Here is a 20,947-nt window from a genome sequence, read left to right as displayed (position 1 = left end):
TGGATTCTGGGGTGGCGTGTGTGAATTCTTTGAATATAATGAGGGACGGTGTAGATTTGGGCCTTAAGCCTAGACCACCATTGCCTGGGCAGGGGAGACATATGAGCACAGGCAGAAGTGTTTTGAAAGTTCTTACTTCAGCCAAGTTTACGAGGGAATGACACACTTGCCCATTTCAAAACTCCTTGCTTGCTTAGCTGGGTGATCCACTGCAGTAAAAATGTTCAGAATGCCTCTGCCTACATTTCTCCCTTACCTTGTGCAGAGCTGCAGCCCTCCTCTGCTACAGGTTTCCTTTGTTCGTGTGTCTCAAATTGTTCCTATGGGTATGCCAGATCCGATAGCTAAGTACAGGCAACAGCAGATTCCATAATGCACGCTACAGCAGCATTGTCCTGTGGTGTGGACTTGACAGGGCTAACCCTTTCTTGGCAAGTGTGTGACACCATTGATCTAAGGTTTGAGGGGTTTCCCCTGACCAACCACACTTTTTACTTTTTTCAAGAAGCAGCAATGACACATCCCCACAAGCAGTTTGAATATTTATGAGCATTCTACAACATCACAGTGGCTGTCTGTCACCTTTGTCTGTCACCTATTTTACATACAGTTCTGACACTTTCCTTTGAATTTGATTTTTCGTCTCTTGGGAAAAAAGAGATTGTGTCCAGCAACTGGCCTTTAACTATTGCCTGAGGTAGGTGTGATGCTGCTGCTCAGAAGAGTGAAACAGCTTGGAGCTCGAGTGCTCCTGCGTTCCCTCGTGCACCCAGGTTTGCAATCCTGGTTCGGCAGCCAGTGTTTAAACCACAGTTTCCTATTTTGGATGTCACAGGATACTGTGGATTAACAAAACAGGAAGTCTCTTTTCAGTCCAGGCATGTGAGGAGAAGGAAAAGGGGAGCATTAAGCCCATTCCAGCTTGTTTAGAACAGGGATGGGCAACTTGTGGCCCTCCAGATGTTTTGGCCTGCAGCTTCCATCATCCCTCGCCCTTGGCTATGCTGGCTAGTGCTGATGGGAGTCACAGGCCAAAACGTACAGAGGGCCATAAGTTGCCTACCCCTGGGTTAGAGCACCAGCATTGCATCTGAACCATGCCTGCAATTTGCTCCTAAATCTGCTAAATACACTTCAGGTGTGGCTTCACACAGTTCTTTGTTCAACACTAGAAAATATTTCAGATTTCTGCAGGAGGAAGAAACATGAGCTAAAATCATGCAATTTTGTTTCTGTAATTCAATTACCACCCAATTCTTGTGGAAATTCCCTATGATTGTTATGGGAATGTGCCTATTTGCACCACATCATGATTCAATTATTGGATACCCTTGCAACTCAAAGTTTAACTTAAATTATTATTTTGCATAAATACAAGTGCAAAAATAGAACTGAAATAGCACAGCAAACAGCAGAAGCACTGACTGCTGTATGACTGCCATAATTTCTTATGTTTGTGCACTAACACAGGCATAATTTTATCTAAGAATATACTATGGGATCATGGGCACTTGACTACCTGAACTAGAATTGCTGATCCAACCTCACAGAAAGTCTGAAAACAGTTCCTACCCGTTTTATCAATTGATCTTACTGGGACAAAACAGAGTACTTCTCACAGCAACAGATATAAATTGCCGCTTTGCATGAAAAAACATGTGGTTGTTTATTTCATCTGTGTATGCCCTGCGAAGGAAAAGTATCTTCAAGCTTCATATCAGCCATATGTCCTGGCTCCACAGCAGTGTCTGAAAATTAAAATAAAGGTGGTGTGAACCATTGATATGTTATCCTTTGAACATGGACTGCAGTGTTGTGGATGGGAGAAAGATAACTAATGCCAGTTCTTCAGTGGATTGCTCAAACCAATAATATTTTCCACTGAAATCTAATTTAGATAAGTCCCTGCTTCGCATGCAGAAGGTCCCAGGTTCAATTCCTGGCATTGCTGGGTAGGGCTGGAAAAACTCCTGCCTGAAACTCTGGAGAGCCACTGCTGCCACTCAATGTCAGCCATACTGGGCTAGATGGTCTAATGGGCTGACTCAGTATAACACAGCTTCCTATGCTGAATTGAATAAATAATAATGTTCCAATGCACGGGCAGGCTCATGTACAAGGAAGCAATCCCCAAGACACCCAGCCCTACTATGTCTCAACACCGAAGTTCTTCACCAGCGCTAGCACTCTTTTGAGTATCAGAACAGTAACTTCTCTTTCCATTCAATGTAAAGTTGATTTACAAGATTCTCTCCTTATTTAAAATCTCCATATACTGCACCTCTTTGACTCCTTTACTTAGATGGCTTGATGAGGTTCCACTTTGAAAACTGCAAGGACGATGTTCTGGGGAATGTATGGCAGACCTTTTCCTCATTACTGTGTAGCAGCTGGGTTATAATGCCATATAGAAGTGGCCTGTTAAAAGACACAAAACTCTTGAGTGGGAAGAGAGATGAGCAACTGAGGAAATAGGGGGCACTGCAAGGGCTCATGTGCCGCACCCGCTTGGTTCAATGGGACCTGCACAAGGGAACTCCCTGGTGGATTGTGCTTACAGACTTCTAGCAGGAAAACCTTTTCTGAGACCTGAAATTGGTTCCCACTCTCTCAGCTTTTTGGAAAGGAGTTAAGACACATCTCTTTAATTTGGCCTTTTAAATTGTGCACAGTGGTTTTAATGTTGTTTCGATGTTTTAATAGAGTTTTATTGCTTTTGTTTTTATGCATTGTTTTATTTGAATTGTTGTATACCACCTTGGTGACATTTGTGAAAAAGGTGCTATATACATATTATTAAGCATATTTACTCAGAGGTGAAGCCCTCCAAGTCCAATGGGACTTACTTCCAAGAAAGAACTCTCAGGAAGTATATGATTTATTTATTTATGGTATTTTTATACTGCCTTTCCACAAGAATCACCAATGCAATGTACAACAAATAAAAGCAATAACATAAAATCTAAATAATAAAACCATTTTAAAAGAGCATTAAAAACACTAAAACGATTTAGAAGGGCAAATTAAAAAGATGGGTCTTAAGTCCTTTCAAAAAGCCAAGGGAGTGGGGATTAATCTTAACTCTGAAGAGAGAGCATTCCAGTTTAGGAGTGATATAAGAGAAAGCCCTTTTACGTATGCCCAGCGAACGGGCCTCTCCTGCAGATCTTAATAATCAGACAGGTTCATAGCAAGGCTGTCATATCTGTTTCCTAGACAGCCCCTGAAATACAGAACCAAACCAGAACACTAAGCTGAACAAAATTAAAATCCACTGGCAGCTAATAATAGAAACATGTCTCTCCAGGTGGAGAGACCTTTGGCTTAAAAGCTTCACAGAGAGCAGCACAAACATTTGCACTTGCCTGTGTATAAATGATTCCAAGACTTCCATCACATCAAGGTCAGCACTTAAGTGGGTATTAAAACCCCAGAAGGAATATATCATCTTACACTGATCTGCTGCTGGGATCTTCAACTATCTTCAGTTCATTAACAAGAAATTCCCGGTCCAGTGGGACTTCAGGTTGTCCAGATTCTAAAAAGAAAAACATTAGCATGTCAGTTTCCCCAGATTTTTTTTCTTCATATGTATGCATACTTACCCACTTTGGTGACCCTTTCATGCGAGGTACTTTTGGTGGGAGACATGAGGAAGCTGGGGGATGTTGACCTGGTGTTGAATGGGGTACAGCTACCCTTGAAAGACCAGGTCCGCAGCCTGGGGGTCATTTTGGACTCCCAGCTGTCCATGGAGGCTCAGGTGTCAGCTGTGAGCCGGACAGCGCTGTATCAACTCCATCTGATACGGCGGCTGCGCCCCTACCTTCCCGACCATCTGCTCCCATCGGTAGTACATGCCCTGGTCTCCTCTCGTTTAGACTACTGTAATGCGCTCTACGTGGGGTTACCCTTGAAGACGGTTCGGAAACTGCAGCTGGTACAGAACGCGGCGGCTCGCCTGATTAAAGGCAGCCGCCGGCGAGATCACATCACTCCAGTGCTGAAGGAGTTGCACTGGTTACCAGTTGTTTTCCGGGCCAAATTCAAGGTGTTGGTTTTGACCTTTAAAACCCTATATGGTTCCGGCCCAGCCTATCTTAAGGAGCGCCTCCAGCAACACCAGACAGGCCGCTTAACAAGATCAGCCTCGGATGGCCTTCTCTCTGTCCCATCAGCCAGGACAGCTAGACTGGTGGGGACGAGGGAGAGGGCCTTCTCTGTGGTGGCCCCCACTCTGTGGAACTCCCTCCCTAGGGAACTCTGTCATGCCCCCTCTTTAATGAGCTTCCGTCGTGCATTAAAAACGTGGTTGTTCAGGCAGGCATTTGGGGTGGGTTAGGGTATTTTTTTTAAAAAAAATTATGGTAAAATTTTATTGTTTTAAATTGTTTATGGTGGGTTGTACATCGCCCAGAGTGGCTGGGTGACCAGTCAGATGGGCGATTAATAAATTTAATAAATAAATAATAAATAAAAATGCATGGCTTGCAAACCACCAGTCACCAGGTCCCTTGTGATATAGCTGCCTCCAGATGTCCAGGGAGGCAAGTTTTGGGGGCTGGTAACTTTTATGGATTTAGTTCCATCTGCTTTTAAAATATTCATTGCCTAATAGGTAATATACCTATCACTTCCTGGCATATAGAAGGAGAAGAAATGGAAGCAGTGACAGATTTTACTTTCTTGGGCTCCAAGATCACCGCAGATGGTGACTGTAGCCATGAAATTAAAAGACGCTTGCTCCTTGGGAGTAAAGTTATGGCCAACCTAGACAGCATAGTAAGAAGCAGAGACATCACCTTGCCGACAAAGGTCCGTCTAATCAAAGCTATGGTTTTCCCAGTAGTAATGTATGGCTGTGAGAGCTGGACTATAAGGAAGGCTGAGCGCCGAAGAATGGATGCTTTCAAACTGTGGTGCTGGAGAAGACTCTTACGAGTCCCCTGGACTGCAAGGAGGTCAAATCAGTCCATCCCAGAGGAAATCAACCCTGACTGCTCATTGGAAGGACAGATAATGAAGCTGAAGCTCCAATGTTTTGGCCACCTAATGCGAAGAGAAAACTCTCTGGAAAAGACCCTGATGCTGGGAAAGACTGAAGGCAAAAGGAGAAGGGGACGGCAGAGGATGAGATGGCGCGATAGCATCACCGATGCAATGAATATGAACTTGAGCACACTCCGGGAGAGAGCGCAGGACAGGAAGGCCTGGCGTGCTATGGTCCATGGGGTCACGAAGAGTCGGACACGACTGAATGACTGAACAACAACAATAGAGAAAGAGCAATAGAGAAATATTCACCGGCTGTTAGAACGGAAGCAGTGTACTTGTACTTGTTAAATTCCAAGTATTCACGGATCAGTTCGTTGATTAGAAGATTCTCGTGGGACAACGATGGCCGCAGTTCGCTTTGATCATCCAGCGCATTAAAGACTTCAGCTCTGATCTTTGCTTTTATCTGTCCTAGTGTCCCCCTCTTCTCCAGTGTATCTTTTAAAACTAGGAGCAAAAATCAGGCAATAGTTTCATAAGTAGAAACTATACTATAACATTTTAATGTGTAATTTTACTGTTTTAAATTGTACTGTTGTACATCGCCCAGAGTGGCTGGGTGACTGGCCAGATGGGCAATTAAGAAATTTAATAAATAAAATAAATAACCAAAGAAAATGCTTCCCACTTGGTAGGCGCTGCAGGACATGCAATCACTCAACAGGTGCAGCTTCCCCAGAAGTGTGGTGCAGCTCTACCAGCTGAACTTCTGCCTGTCACGCCGCTATTAAAGACACAGGAGACCTGGCCGGGAGCGGGGAAGGTCCAGCCCAGAAGTGGACCACTACCGCCGCTTTCCCTTGCAAAGGAAGAGGGCGATTCCTTCCCCACTCCCTTACCCAGGCAAACTTTACCTGCTTTCAACTCTGTTATGGTCGCCATCTTGGAAGGGGCAACTGAAGGCGGAAGTGGCCGAAAGGCAAGAATGGGAAGTTCCCGGATGTAAGCAACCTCGCTGCTCGGAGCAACCGTCTCTCTTCCCTCGTCTCTATGGCAACCGCTCGACGAAAGGGTGCAAACGCATTTGGCTCCAGCAGCGTCCCGGGCGAAACCCCTCCCGCTCTTCCCGCCTTCATCGGAGCTCTCTGTTCCCCATTGGCTGCACGCTCAGCCAATCAGGTTTCTTTGGAGCCTCCCCGCTTGCTTTCTTCTAGCCCGGATTTTTCGTTGCGGGGGAGTTGCTGACTTAGCAGTGAATCCTAGGTTGGTACATGTGGAGTTAGGTTCTCGCCTGCCACAACCGCCCCCTTTGCCTTCCAGCATCCCTTTGTGCCTTTTGCACAAGACAGATATTCAACAGGTGCAGCATCCCCCCATCCTTTGCAGTTCCAGGCTGGGGATAAAATCTCTACCTGTTGGGCTCTCTACCTGCTCTGCAGCCATTAAGATGGCTTATGCCATCTCTATGCCAGCCATTTAGCCTGGCATAGAGACCCTGCCAGGGGGTGGTGGACTGGCAGCCCTGCTTCCAAAGAAAGACCCAGTCCACAATACACCTGGCTAATGACTTTCTAAGAACACATCTGATTTTTAAAATTTATTTATTTAAAATATATTTAAATCTGCCTTTCAGGGGAGTCCTGTCCTCACAAGAGGGCAATCAATATTACAAAACTGACCCGACCCCCCCGCATTGCACTACAAATGGGGGGGAAAGGAAACTAGATGCTGAAAGATTTATTGGTAGGCCCAATGTGTTTCAGAAATCCTTCCTCAGCAAGGGACACTCCAGTGATTCCTAATATTACAAAACCATGAACTTATTAAAAGCACACATATGCAGCAGCTAATAATTTTAAAGCACCAAATACAAACTGGAATAAATGTATCTTCATGGTCATTTTTTATGCCAGTTCAAAAACAATAAAAAACCATTTTTACTTCTGGTTCAAAAACAATAAAATACAATCTCAAAGAACATTAAAGCCTCAGTGAAAAAGATCATGGTTAAAAATAATTCAAGGGATCTCAGATTACATAAAAAGGAGAACAGGGTGAACTTTGCTTGGCCATGACCAGGCAAAGGTAACAGGTGTTGACCAGGTAAACATCAGAGCAGAGTGTTCCACAGGTCGGGGGCCAACATGCTCTGCTAAGGACCTGCCTGCCCTCAGAAGTACATAAAGAAGGGTATGTTTTGGGTTTGGAAAGTTCTCTGTGCTTTTAATAGCAGGACAGGTAGGAAGTCCAACTGGTGCAGACTTCTGCACCAAGCCTTAAAATATAATTTTGGACTGAATTACAATCAGGATAGATGTTATTACTGCCTCTCATGCATGATACGGATTGCATCTTGCTACTTTAAAGGATATCCTGTCTGGAGACAACATGTGGGTTTCATCCAGAAGCCATGATCAGGCCCAGAGTTCATGCTTATCTGAGTTACTAGCTCAGTAGCACTTGGGGAAATGCGACAGGAATTTTTGTGAATGAGTGAAATTATTCTTTATTCTCAATAAGCACCCGCATTTACTTTAGTCAGTTACCATAGGCAGCTGTTTTCTCTTCTGTACACTAGAGGGCAATGGCAGATACACTTTTCATGTATTTGTGTGTGTGTGTGTGTGTGTGTGTGTATATATATATATATATAGTTTTACAGATTCTTGACTATCCGGTTCCTACCTGTGCCTAGAGATGGCCCTTTGAAGTGAATGAATCAACGCAACAAGAGAGGCTACAAGCACTGCTGTGCCTCACAGCCTGCCCCTTTGCTGTCCTGTCGCCCACCCTCCTCTTCTGCCCATTGTGGGGCAAAACTGGGGTCCTGGTGGTGTGAGAGCAGGCGCAGTGCAGAGCAGGAGGTGCAGCAGCTGCAACCTTGCTTAATGCATCGGTGCATTTAAAAGCATGTGTACTATCTCCAGGCAAGGACCTGGCAACCCTACAAAGGATGAAAAAGGTCACTGTGAGTGTTCAGGAAAAGCTTTAGCTGCTTCATTTATTCATATCAGGCTGCTGTCAAAGAGACAGAAGCAGCATCCTCACTTGACACAGTTTGAGAAGCCGTATACTAAGGAAACTAGCACATGACACAAGCGGGACAGCTTCAGCTTTCCTTCCCATTCAATCCTTCCAAATTAGTGATGAGCATGAACTCCAGATCCATTTCAATCAGGCTTCAGGCCTGGTTTTGGAACGAAAACTGCCTTGCTCATCCTGTGGGATGACCTTTGCCAGGAGAGGGATGGGGGAGTGCGAGCTTGTTGATTCTCTTGGACCTCTCTGCAGCTTTCGATACTGTCAGCGATGGTATCCTTCTGGATAGGTTGTCTGGTCCGGGAGTTGGAGGCACTGTGCTGCAGTGGTTCCACTCCTGCTTGGGTGGCTGATTGCCGAAGGTGGTGCTGGGGGATTATTGCTCTGTGCCTTGGCAGCTATGCCATGGGGTTCCACAGGGCTCTGTTTTATCCCCCATGTTGTTTAACATTCACATGGAACCTCTGGGGGAGGTCATTCGGAGGTGTGGGCTGAGGTGTCATCAATATGCGGATGACACCCAGCGCTACCTCCCTTTTTCATCAAATCCAGATGAGGCAGTGGCTGTTCTGAATCAGTGCCTGGGCACAGGCATGGAGAGAAGATGGAGGTACTGTTACTTGGTGGTTCATCTGCCTGGCTAAGTGATGTTCAAAGTGTTCTGGAGGGGGTTGCACTCCCCTAAAGGATCAGGTCCATAGTTTGGGGGTGCTCTTGGACCTAGAACTGTCAGTCAAGGCAGAGTTGGACTCAGTGGCACAGAGCACCTTTTATCAGCTTAGGCTGATATACCAACTATGTTCTTATCTGGACAGAGAGAGCCTAGCTACAGTTATCCATGCACTGATAACCTCTTGTCTGGATTACCGCAATGCATTATATGTGGGGCTGCCTTTGAAAATGGTCTAGAAACTTCAGCTGGTCCAAAACAGGGCAGCGAGATTGTTAATGGGGACTGGCCATCATGATCATATTATGCCAGTGTATTTCCATCTGCACTGGCTGCCAGTCCATGTCCAAGCCCAATACAAAGTGCTGGCAGTAACATTCAAAGCCCTAAATGGTTGGGGCCAAATTACCTGAAGAATATACTCTTCCCATATGTACCTGCCTGGACCCTATGATCATCCTCAGCAGTCCTTCTCTGGGAGCCCCTGCCAAAGGGAAGAGAAATGGATGGCTACCAGGAAGAGGGCCTTTTTTGCTGTTGCACCCCAGTTGTGGGATGAGCTTCCCAGACAGGCTCACCTGGCACCCGCATTGTGCTCTTTCTGGTACCAGGTGAAGATCTTTTTATTTTCCCAGGCATTTTAATCTTTTAGCTCTGTTGTTTTAAATCTGTTATTGTATTCTAAATCTCTGCATTGCTGCTAGGTTTCATTTTGGTTTTTACGTTTATTTTAAACTGTAGTTTTAAACTTTTAAATCGCTATAATGTATTTTATGCTGTATTTTGTGGTTTTAGCTGTTGTGAACTGCCCAGAGAGCTTCGGCTATTGGGCGGTATAGAAATGTAATAGATAAATAAACAAACTTAAGTTAAATAGAAAGAGAGATGTACAGTCTATGCTGAAAGGTGTGAAGTTGCCAATTAACCACAATAACAAATGTGGTTTGCTGGAACTCATCTTACATCTGTCAGTGTTTACTTCAAGTATATATCATCCCCATTACAAGAAAAAAACATAAATGCAAGAGATGCCTGAAATAATTTCTCCTCTGAATTTGGTGCATGGTTTTATTTTTAAAAGTGCAAGCTCTGTTTTCAAATACTTGGTAATTTTAAGGCTTGGTGAGTAGTTGCAATATTGGCAACAAAGAATAAGGTGCAAAAATGAACACACAATAAATCACGGGTGGGTGGAAGGAAATGGTCATTCTTCTGCCATCCCTTTCTGAACCAACCACACCAGTCTTGCCATTTTTACTGGCTCTGCTCCAGTGCCTTCAACAACACTGTCACTCACACAAATTTAGCAGGTGAATCTTTGTCCACCACTTTAATCTCCACACCAAGAAAATCTTCTCCTGCTAAGTCTGTGTGTAATGGGTTGGGCATAGGAGCAGGTCCAGCAATAAAAGGTGGGCATAGGAGCAGGTCCAGCACTAAATGGTGTTGTGCTCTGCTTGGATACAACACAGTAAGTACCTCCCTTAAAAATTGATGGAACTTTAGAACATCAGGAAAACCCTGCTGGATCTGACCAAATTCTCTATCTAGTCTAGCATCATGTTTCCCATGATGGCTAACCACCATATGCCCAAATGGGAAGCCCACAAGCAAGACACGAGCACAACAGCACCTTTCTGCTCATGTTCCCCTGCAATTGATACTGAACAGAACACTACATCCAAACATGGAGGTTCCATATAGACATACTAACAGCCGCTGATAGAATTCTCATCCATTAAGGGCGCATGTTGGCTGGGGAATACTGGGAGTTGTGGGACTTTTTTCTGCCTAAACATGCATAGGATTGCACCCTGAGTTGTCTAATCTCTCCATCTGTTCTAGTGGCCATCTTGCAGCAGTGAATTCTCTATAGTAATTATGCACAGTGTGAAGGATTTTATTTTGTCTGTTATGAATCTACAGCTAATCAGTTTCATCAGAGGATCCCTGTTCCAATATTGGGAGAAAACCAGGGAGGAAAGTTTCTATTTTTGTAAACCTCACTTAATCACCATTTTTCTAAACTGAAAGGCCCCAAACGTTGTAAGCTTTCCTCATAGGAGAGATGCTCCAGCCCTGATCATGTTGGTTGCTCTCCACACCTTCCAGCTCTACAATATCCTGTTTAAGATGGGGCAAACTAACAGCTGCCACACCACAGATGCATATAAGGCATTGCAATACTGGCAGTTTTATTTTCTGTCCTTTTCTCTGAATGATCCCTAACATGGAATTTGCCTTTTTCATGGCTGCTGCAGACTGAGTTGATTTTTGCTTTTTATTGAGCTATCCACCACGACCCCAAGATCTCATTCCTGGGAAGTTATTACTTCTATTCAGTTTAAAGGGAGATATTTAGGAAACGTGTTGAAGATTGTGGTGTCACCAAAGAAGCTCTTTTCTGTCAACAGCAGGCACTCAAGAGGCAAAGCAGCATATGAACATCAAGCTGTGGAAAATTTCTTTCCTCATAAATGGTGCCCCATGGAAGGTCAGTGAGACATGTTTGTGGGAAAATGTCAAGGAGTGGATGGGTTTCTTTAGGCACCTTGAAGCATTTGTTAATCACACCTGACCCATTTTCACCACCCCGTCACTATTTCTTTGCTTTCCCTGGGAAAAGCCGCAGTTGCAAGCCAACTTTATTGCTGGATTGGCCTCTACGACACAGCGGTATTCTGTAAAACCGAAGCTTGCTGTAGCAAAGAGCTCTGAGCAGCAATTTCAACCTCTGACTGAATTTGGCGTGTAGAATGTATTGTGGATATGGATGGCTCTACCTTGAGGTTAGGTGAGGCACCGCGCCATCTCAGGTGGCAGATCTGGGGCAGCAGGACGGCAGAGAGATGTGAACCACGGGGCACAATCACGGGGAAGGGCACCGGCACAGCCCCAGTGCAATGAATGGAAGGGCGCGAGACCGAGGGTGGACTTCATTCTACATAACTGTATCACTGTGCAGACTGAGATCATGTAGTTCAGTTATGTGATATTGCTGGAGAACCCTCTGGGCTGCAGTTAATTCCTTACCAAGACGTTTTATAACTTTAGAAATGGGCAGAATGGAGAAACATGGCAACACAAACACAACAGTGGCAAGCTCAGGTTTGCCTCCATGTAATGTGTGAATGGTCCTACAAGTGAAAAGAACTACCGACTAGCCATCTCTGCAGAATTCCCTTTTGTGGAAACAGCAGTATTAATAGGTGTGTCAAGTGTTGTTCCTTGAGGTGGAAAATCCAGTTACCCCTTTCCCCATGATTCATATGAGGCACAAACAACCTGGATGTTCTCCTGCACCCCCACCCCCACCGGACTGTGCCTTGTGAATCAGATCCATCCCATCTCCTATTCTGCTGTTTAATGGTTCCCTGAGGTGACCTCCACATTTACCAGGCCTCACAGTTGCCTCTGGGCAATTTGAATTTTCTTCCTCTCTTGAATAACCCTGTGTGCTGATTATTATTTTTAATGTGTGAATCTAAAATAGATAACCTGTCATCTCCGTCCCAAACTCTGCTGCTAGAGCAATTCATTTCTCTCATTGCTCTGAACACGTGGCACCTCTCCTGACATCCCTTGTCTTCCTGTCTGCTTCTGGATCCTGCACAAATGCCTCACTCTTGCCTTCAAAGCCTCTCCATGGCTTTGCCCCCATCCCAAATCTCTCTGCTCTCATATACACCCCTGCCCATGACCTTTCTTCCTCCTGCTTTATGTAGCCACCCACAACTCTCCTGCTCTTCTTAAATGACTCCTCCCTTGCTAACCCTTATGCCTGGAACTCCCACCCAGAACCCCATAGATCCTTTGCTCTGTCAAATGACTCTCTACCCCATCTCCTTTGCTGCCTCTTATGCCTGGAATTTGCTCCTAGACACTTATGCCTGGAACTCCCACCCAGAACCCCACAGATCCTTTGCTCCGTCAAATGACTCTCTACCCCATCTCCTTTGCTGCCTCTTATGCCTGGAATTTGCTCCTAGAACACCATCTTGCTTCTGCTAAATCCCTTCTCAAAACCCACCTTTTTAAAGAAGTTATTTGGAACAACTTCATAGTCCCCATAACCTATTAAAACTTAACTGAAGTATGTGTAACAGAAACACAGGTTAAAAACAACAGTCTTGTGGTACCTTAAAAACTAAAAAAATTACGTTGCAATCTTATACTTGTTTAAACATAAAAATGTCTGCTGTGGGACGCTGGAAACTGTAGGACTTTTTCTGTCTAAACGTGCATAGGACTGTATCCTTAGTGTGATATAAGCTTTTGTGGATACTGTCCATTTCAGCTGCATGCAATTCGAAATGTATTTGAAATACCAGTGTATTCATTCCCCATTTACCTCGCTGCCCAACTCCCCCTTCTTGCCATTGTCTAATTTTAGGGTGTAAGCTCCGCAGGGCACCTGACTGTCGTCTTGTATACCTCGAAGCACATTGAAAACACTATAAGCAGTATCATCAGCACCCGAAGTGATACACAATAAAAACAACATATATTGCACGTGAAGTGGTCTGACCTGGAACTGACTGAGGTGGGGCAGGAAGGGCAGCCCCACTCAGACTTAAAATAAGGTAAAATAAAGGCAGAATCCTATGCATGTTTAGGCAGAAAAAAGCCTACAACTCCCAACATGCTCAAGCCCGCATGGCTGGCTGGAGCATGCTGAGAGTTGCAGGCCTTTTCTCTGTCTAAACAAACATAGGAATGCACCCTAAATCATGGAACTGGAAACACGCAGCAATGGAATCCAAATGGAAAAGATACAAAACACACGGGACAATGAAATCCACTGCCATGGATGTGGCGGGGTGATTGTTTATTTGCAGCCTGATCCTGATCATGCTTACTCATACTCAAGTAATAACCGTTCAGTTCAGTGGCACTTTCCCCCTAGTAATTGTGCTCAGGAATGCAGTATAGGAGTATTGCACTGTAACACTGCAATTCTGTTTACCTGTACTTGGAAGTAAGCCTCACTGAACACAGTTTGGCTGTATGCATGTTGACTCAGAAGTAAATCCCACTGATTTCAATGGACATTACTCCCAAGTAAGGGTAGATAGGATTGCAGCTTAAGAGTGCAAATGCTAAGCATGTTTACTCAGGAGTCTCACCAAACGTTCAGTGTGGCTTACTCCCAGGAAAGTGTGTAACGATCACAGCCTGAAGTTGTGAAAACATTAGTCGTCGTCGTCTATACTTCCATTTGTTCACATTATTTTTTAAACCGGCTTGCTAGTCCCCACTCAGCCATGAACCCCACTGGGTGACTTTGGGCCAGTTACTCTCAGCCTAACCTACTTCACAGGATTGTTGTGAGGATAAATTGTTGTGAGGAGGATAATGTAAGCCGCCTTGAGTTCCTTGCGAGAGGGAGAAAGGCGGGGTATAAATGCAATAAATAAATAAATAAATAAAAGGAAGAGGAGGACTACGCAAGTCCCTGGTATTCCTTTGCGGAAAAGGCAGGATGTAAAGGATGATGATGATGATGACGACGGCATTTCTTGGCTGCCTTCCCAAGGTGGAGAAGAGGGCAGAGTAAACTGCCTTGTGTTCCTTTGCGGAAAAGACGGGATGCAGATGGTGATGATGATATCACTTTTCTTAATTTTCTTTCAAGACCAAGTCTTCCCAAGGTGGAAAGGAGAAGGGCCCAATAAGCCACCTTGTATTCCTTTGAGGGAAAGGTGGGGTTTAGACGTTAATAATAATAATAATAATAATAATAATGATGTAGCATTTCTTAGCTGCCTTTCAAGACCGCAGTCTTCCCAAGGCGGCGGGCCACGTAAGCCGCCTTGGGCGCCTCCAAAGCGGGGGAAAGGCGGACATAAATGTGAACGCATCTCGGCCGCCACGACCAGCCCGCTCTAGAGGCGCGTCCCGCGGGTTTCCTCAGCGTCTCCCGCGCTTCGCGGGCCGCTCTCGCTCGCTGTGGCGATACGTGGCGCTTCATTTTACGTATGTACGTACGTATGTATGTATGTATGTATGTAAAACCTTCATATCCCGCCCCGCGTCATCGGGATCTCAGGGCGGCGTACAGACGACGTCAACTCAGTATGAAACAATACGCCGCTGCAAGCATATAAGCCGCGGAGGAGGCCGAAGCCAACGCAAAGGCCGGAGCACGAGGCGGCCCCCGCGCAAGGCCTCGGCGAGAAGCGCCGCTCGCCGCCGCGCGCGCGAGCCCCGGCCCGCGAAGGTCCCCGCGGGCGCCGCCGCCCCGCCCGCGGCGCCCAAGGAGCGCGGCGCGGCCCGGCTCGGCCCGGCCCGCGGCTCCTCCCTCCCGCGCGCGCCGCCCCCGCCGCTGCTGCCGAGGCGGTGGCGAGCGACGCGGCGCGTTCGCCGGCCAGGCTGGGCACCTCCATGGACGTCCGGCGGCTCTGCAGCGGCCCGGCCGGCTCGGAGCCTTTCTGGGTAAGGGAGGACGCGGGGGCACAGAGGAGGCCGCAGCCCCCACGCCTGCGCCGGCCCCTTTGTGTGGGGCGCGGATGCGCGCGCGCGCTCCTCTCCCGCCGCGGGCGGCGCGGATCGAGTGGGCATTGACGCCGCCTTCCCCGCGCCGGGGGCCCGCCAGATGTGTTGGGCTGCAGCGCCCAGCCTCCCCAGCCCGCTGGCTGGGGAGGCTGGGCGCTGCAGCCCAACACATCTGGCGGGCCCCCGGCGCGGGGAAGGCGGCGTGGAACGCACAGCTGGGGGTGGGAAGCGGCGCGCAGCCCCCCGTCTCCCGCCCCGCCCCGCCTCGCGCATCCTCTGCCTCGGGAGGGGCTTCTTCGCGTGGCGCAGGGGCGGCATCTGCTGCCGCAGCCAGATGTGGCGGCGTGAAGCGGGGGATCCTGGAGCGAAGCCGTGCCGCTCTTTGTGGCCACTAGCCGTGGTGGCTATGGACTCCAGGATCTGAGGCGGCGTGGCCCCAGGTGGCAGCCAGCTGCCGGGGGGGGGCGTTGTCCTCACGCCCTGCTTGTGGGCTTCCCGCGGGCGGGGCACCTAGGTGGCCACTGTGGGAACAGAATGGTGGACTGGGGAGCCCTCTGGGCGGATCCGGCAGGGCCCTTGGTAACGTTCTTACCTTGACTAGAGAGCAAGCCCCCCTCGGAAACACGGTGAACGGACTAAGCATGCTCAGGACAATACGACAATGGGACCAATGACCTGGGGAGGCGGTGGGCTCTCCCAGACTGGAGGCCTTCAAGCCGAGGCTGGACAGCCACCTGCCAGGGATGCTCTGACCTGGATTCCTGCACTGAGCAGGGGGCTGGACTCGGTGGCCTTGTAGGCCCCTTCCAACCCTACTATTCTAGGATTTGCACTGCAAGGGTGGCATCCTGCACATGTTTAACTTGGGTGTAAACCCCATTGGACACAAGTAGGGTTTACTTCTGAGTCAACTGCACAGGGGTGTGCTGTTCATGCTCCCCCCCCCCCCCAATCCTTCTGTCTTAGCTTTTAATTGTGTTTGTTTTATATGCACAGTGCAATCTTACACATGTTTACTTGGAAGTAAGTCCTACTGAGGCCACTGGTATTTGCTCCCAGGTATATATGCACGGGATTGAAGTGTTTTAACTACGTTAGCCGACCTGTGAGGGTATTGTTACCTGAAAAGCAGGTGTATAAATGTTCCAAATAAATAGGTTGAAAGAATTGCATTAAAAATTGCAGCGGAATAGGCCCTTTGAATGGAAAGTGAAAAGAGGTAGTTGGGTTCGTACCTGCTCCCTTTTTCCCTGCAAGAGTTCAGGGCCCTCAGGTTGCTCCCCTGGAGACAGAATGTGGAACCAGCTTGATTCTAAGTGCTGCAAAGTCTTCATAAAATAGAAGAATGGAGAAGCAGTCATGGTGCGTCTGATTTTTATTTTTATTGGATTTTCATCGCTGGAGAAGGCTGGCTGGCAGTTGCTCTTGTGACTAATCCCTGGTTGATCTTGGAAAACTTCACATGGCAGTTTTATTTCTTCCTACTTGGGAAGGCACAGGTGGATTAGATGAGAGTGGGGCAGGCAGAAATTTTTGTGTTTGTGTTTTCCTTAGCATGTCCCTCTGAGAATAAATCGATCACAAGGGCTGATTGCTCTCTTGCAAAATGTCAAAAATTTGGAGTGCTTTTGCATTCCTCTCTCTCTCTCTCTCTTTCTCTCTCTCTGTGTGTGTGTGTGTGTGTGTGTGTGTGTGTGTTTAGTGGCTTCCAGGATGTTCCTGTTGTTCATGTGGTGATGGGTTAGGGTTACAGTAGTTGCAAGCCGATCTTACCTGTCCCACACCAACACACACACACTTCTGCACGCAAACAAGTTTATATAACAGTCCCATAGCTAAGGGATTATGATACTGAAGCACAGAACAAGGAAGTGGTAAACAGTGTTCTCCTCTTAACTCCTGCTGCTGCCATTACATTGTAGAAACAAAATGTGCTTTCCACAGGATTCTGTCTCTTTACATCTGGATTTAATTTCTATGTGCAAAAGCTACTTGGGCTGTGCACGCTTACCTATACCTGAGAATATGGAGCTTATTTCTGAGTAGATAGATACATATAAGATTGCAGGGTCAGTGGAGGCGACTCTCTTTCAAATGCATGTTAGCAGCGGTTGTATTTCAAAGAGTATCTGACAATTTTCTTTTTCTGCTCTGTACTGTAGTAACAAGCCTTGATATCCTTGAAACATGCAGGTGTGTGGGATGGCATGACTCCTGAGTGATGAAAGTTGCACAATCATGTCTTGCCATGTCTTTCTACTTAGTAACCAAGGAGAGCTGGAGTTGGTTTGTTTTATGCGGTTCCTGTCATCCACATATTGTAGATTCCAGCCTACAAAAGTTACTAGCCTGCAAACATGTTTTCTAGCCTGCTGGGGGCTCAAGCCTGGCAAAGGATTGAGAGCGCTGTCCCTCTCGTAGCAGTATGTCCCATATACATATGGTTGTACTTGTAGAGGAGGGGACTTCCCTCTGGCAGCCTGCTTGATTTCTGTGCTGGGCACAGAGGATGGGCGGAGTGTGCCATGCCTTCTCCACCAGCTGACTCATTTGCCTGCATGCAGTTTCATGTCACCTGCGGCTACTGGGCAAGTGCTTAAATACGGGTCTGTTACATTCAATTTTTTCTTCTATAGAGTTGTAGTTTTTGGTTTTAAAATGTAACCATTTCATATAGGGAGACTCTCCAGAGTCTCAGAAAGTTGGTTTCCCATCACTTCCTACTTGAGATCCTTTTAAAAGGAGGTGCCAGGAATTGAACTTGGGGCCTCGTGCACAAAAAGCATGTACGCGAGCACTGAAGTATGCCCCCTCCCCAAAGCTGGTCAGTATATGTGATACTGGCAGCCATAATGAAAATACATTCCCTGTTACCTGTGTCTCTCTTGCCTACTTCCACTGTCTATATTTAGATTGTAAGCTCCTCAGGACAGAGGACAGCCCCTCTCTTGCTTATGCAACGGTTATAAATGCCATTTACATTGACAACACCATGTAAAATAACTGCTAATTCTCATGCATGCTTTTATGTAATGAACATAACCTTGAATATGAACCTCCCCTCTCCTTCGGATCAGCTTCCAAGGCTGATATTTATTTGTTTAGTAAAAATATATATTGGTGAATAATTTATCTTGACTTCAGAGGTTGATTTGATGGCTTTTTATTTTTGTTGTTTCTGTTGTTCTAACAAACTTACAAGGCTCAAACAATTTCTTGGAATGCTGTGTACAGCTCTGGTCACCACTCCTAAAAAAAGATACTGTAGAGCTGGAAAAAGTGCAGAAAAGGGCAACTAAAATGACCAGTTGCTGGAGCAACTCCCCTATGAGGGAAGGTTACAACAGCTGGGATTGTTGAGCTTGGAAAAAAGGAGGGTAAGGGGAGACATGATAGAGGTGTACAAAATTCTGCATGGTGTAGAGAATGTGGATAGGGAGACATTTTTCTCCCTCTCTCAAATACTAGAACCCAATGGGGTTATCCTATGACACTGATAGGTGGGAGATTCAGGACAGATAAAAGGCAGGACTTCTTCACACAGCGCATAGTTAAACTATGGAATTCGCTACCACAGGAAGTGGTGATGGCCACCAATTTGGATGGCTTTAAATGGGAGTTGGACAAATTCTTGGAGGAAAAGGCTATCAATGGTTCCTAGTCCTGGTGGCTATGTGCCTATATATGTGCCTGGTGGCTGTGTGCCAGTACCAGAGGCAGTGAGCCTATATATACCAGTTGCTGGGGAACATGGGTAGGGGGTTGCTGTTGCGCTCATGCCTTGCTTGTGGGTTCCTGGTAGACAGCTGGTTGGCCACTGCGTGAACAGAATGCTGGATTAGATGGACTCTTCTGATGGTCTTATGTTCTAACTCCTGGATATATGTTGCATTCAATTTCTAGGTGGCTTTAAATGTGTTAGCCTTGTAAGGTTTTATGCAGTAAAGGTGGGATATAGGTGACTTGCGTAAATAAAATTCCTTATCTGTTGTGGATGCCAATTTGATGTCAATGAGAAACTTGAGAGAAGAATTAATTTGGGAATCTTTTTTTTTATCCCTTTTCTCTGCCATGACCACACCTTCTCCACACTGAAATCTCCAGTATCCTTTTGTGGTTCACAAGAAAATTTGAGAATATACCCAATTTTGTGGGTAATTGCTTAGGTAATTTATGTGTCTGTCTTCAGACTTGTGGAGGGATGCAAGTAGTGGGGTCCCTCTTACCCAGATTTCATGTTTTATTTGCTGTCTAAATACTTGTGAAAATTAGAGGCACTGGGATTGGGGAGACCTGGGTTCTGGTCCCCACTTGACCACAAAGCTCACCGGGAGACTTTGGGCCAGTCACTGACTCGCGGTCTAACCTACCACACAGGGTTGTTATGAGGATAGAATGGAGAGGAGGAGGACCCTGTAACCCATCTTGGGCTCCTTTGAGGAAAAGGCAGGATGTAAATGTGATAATAATAATTTATTTATTATTTATTTATTTAATAATATTTTAATGTATTATTTATTTAATTATTGTTATTATATAGCATTTCTTAGCTGCCTTTCAGGACTGTAGTCTTCCCAAGGCAGATTTCAGTATAAAACATACATGCAGTTATATACCAATACAAGTTCATACAATCATGAATTAATTTTAAAACCAATTTAAAATGAACCAGTTGCAAAAACAACATATAATCAAAATCTTTCAATTAAAAGTCAAAGGAAACAAGTACATTTTTAAACCCTCTTAAAAACAGCACCAGATGAATCCTTGTGGGAGGGAGTTCCAGGGAGCAGGGGCCAACACTTAGAAGGCCCTACCTCTAGTCCTCCCAACTTTACAAATCTTAATGGGTCAGCAAGCAGGGCCTTAACAGATGAGCAGGTTCGTAAGGGTATAGGCAGTCTTTCAAATAACTGGAACCCAAACCATTTAAGGCAGTTGAATCCTACCAGACCAGAACCATTGGGCCTGGAAATGTATGGGCAACCAGCAGGGCTCTTCTGATGTTCTAAAGTTCCCTTGTGTAAGTCATCCACCAGGGTGACCACAGTTGTTTTAATTGCCAAAGCAGGCCTAAACCTGGTTTGGAATCGATACAAATAAACTTGTAATGGCATAATCCTGTGCATGTTGGAAAGAAAAAAAAGTCCTACAACTCCCAGCATTCCCCAGCCAGCATGACTGCCTGGGGCATGCTAGGAATTGGAGGACTTTTTTCTGTCTAAAGATGCATAGGATTTATTTATTTATTTCATTGCACCCTAAGGCTCCCTGGATTTGAGAAACTGACACCACCTACTCCAGAACTTTGCTCAAGAATCACAGACACAGGGCAATAATGATCACAGACTGTAGAACCACCACCTCTTTTAGGACGGTGAGCACCAGTACTTTCCTCATTTCTTGCTTCTGAAGCCCAGACTCCCAGCCCTGGAGATTAGAAAAGCCACGACGGGCAAGGATGTAAAATATAGGTGGTAGGCCTCAATCCTCCAAGAAGCGTGTCCATGTGCTCAGGATGCACAAGTTGAAAAGTATCCATAACAGCAGGACCAGACAGTGTAGCTACATCCATGTTGGACGGTGGCAAAAAGTGACATCCAAATGGGCACAGATATGAGCAATTTTATCTGCAAATGTGACACAAATTGGTCGCAGCGAGCCTTTAATGGCTCTACAGCATTGGCTCCCGTGATCTTCATTTGCAGTACGGAAGGAGAGGAGCCCATCTTCTGAGACCACAGTGCC

At 46.2% G+C, this 20,947-nt stretch overlaps 2 protein-coding genes across 2 annotated transcripts in view; one reads left to right on the top strand and one right to left on the bottom strand.

The window, feature by feature from the left end:
- Positions 1-1,647: 1,647 nt before the first annotated feature.
- CEP20 (centrosomal protein 20) lies at positions 1,648-5,947 on the bottom strand. The gene is made up of 5 exons (XM_084818070.1): positions 5,910-5,947; positions 5,305-5,502; positions 3,454-3,538; positions 2,282-2,418; positions 1,648-1,748 (listed from the first exon to the last, which is right to left on the bottom strand). Exons 1-4 carry the CDS (start codon positions 5,935-5,937, stop codon positions 2,295-2,297), a joined length of 435 nt encoding a protein of 144 aa, XP_084674196.1. The 5' UTR covers positions 5,938-5,947; the 3' UTR covers positions 1,648-1,748; positions 2,282-2,294.
- A 9,081-nt stretch (positions 5,948-15,028) lies between these two features.
- The window catches only part of LOC146336426 (multidrug resistance-associated protein 1-like), an 80,331-nt gene continuing 74,412 nt past the window's right edge, over positions 15,029-20,947 (top strand). Inside the window, exon 1 of the mRNA XM_084818058.1 lies at positions 15,029-15,139. Within this exon, the coding sequence (XP_084674184.1) occupies positions 15,089-15,139 (51 nt within the window). The 5' untranslated portion in view covers positions 15,029-15,088. The remainder of the gene's footprint in view (positions 15,140-20,947) is intronic.

The sequence above is a fragment of the Heloderma suspectum genome, chromosome 12, assembly GCF_057233095.1.
Source record: "Heloderma suspectum isolate Gila_16-S chromosome 12, 16-S_ref, whole genome shotgun sequence".
Taxonomy (NCBI): Eukaryota; Metazoa; Chordata; class Lepidosauria; order Squamata; family Helodermatidae; genus Heloderma; species Heloderma suspectum.
Note: the sequence above shows the minus strand (reverse complement) of the source record. Positions and strands in the feature narration are given on the sequence as shown.

Excerpts from the sequence above, each read along its gene's own strand:
- CEP20 (XM_084818070.1), bottom strand. The coding sequence starts at position 5,937 with ATGGCGACCATAACAGAGTTGAAAGCAG. Across the intron at positions 3,539-5,304 it reads TGCTTCCGTTCTAACAGCCG|AATCTGGACAACCTGAAGTC; the intron begins GTGAATATTTCT and ends TTTTCTTTTTAG. Across the intron at positions 2,419-3,453 it reads GATCCCAGCAGCAGATCAGT|GCCACTTCTATATGGCATTA; the intron begins GTAAGATGATAT and ends GTCTTTTAACAG.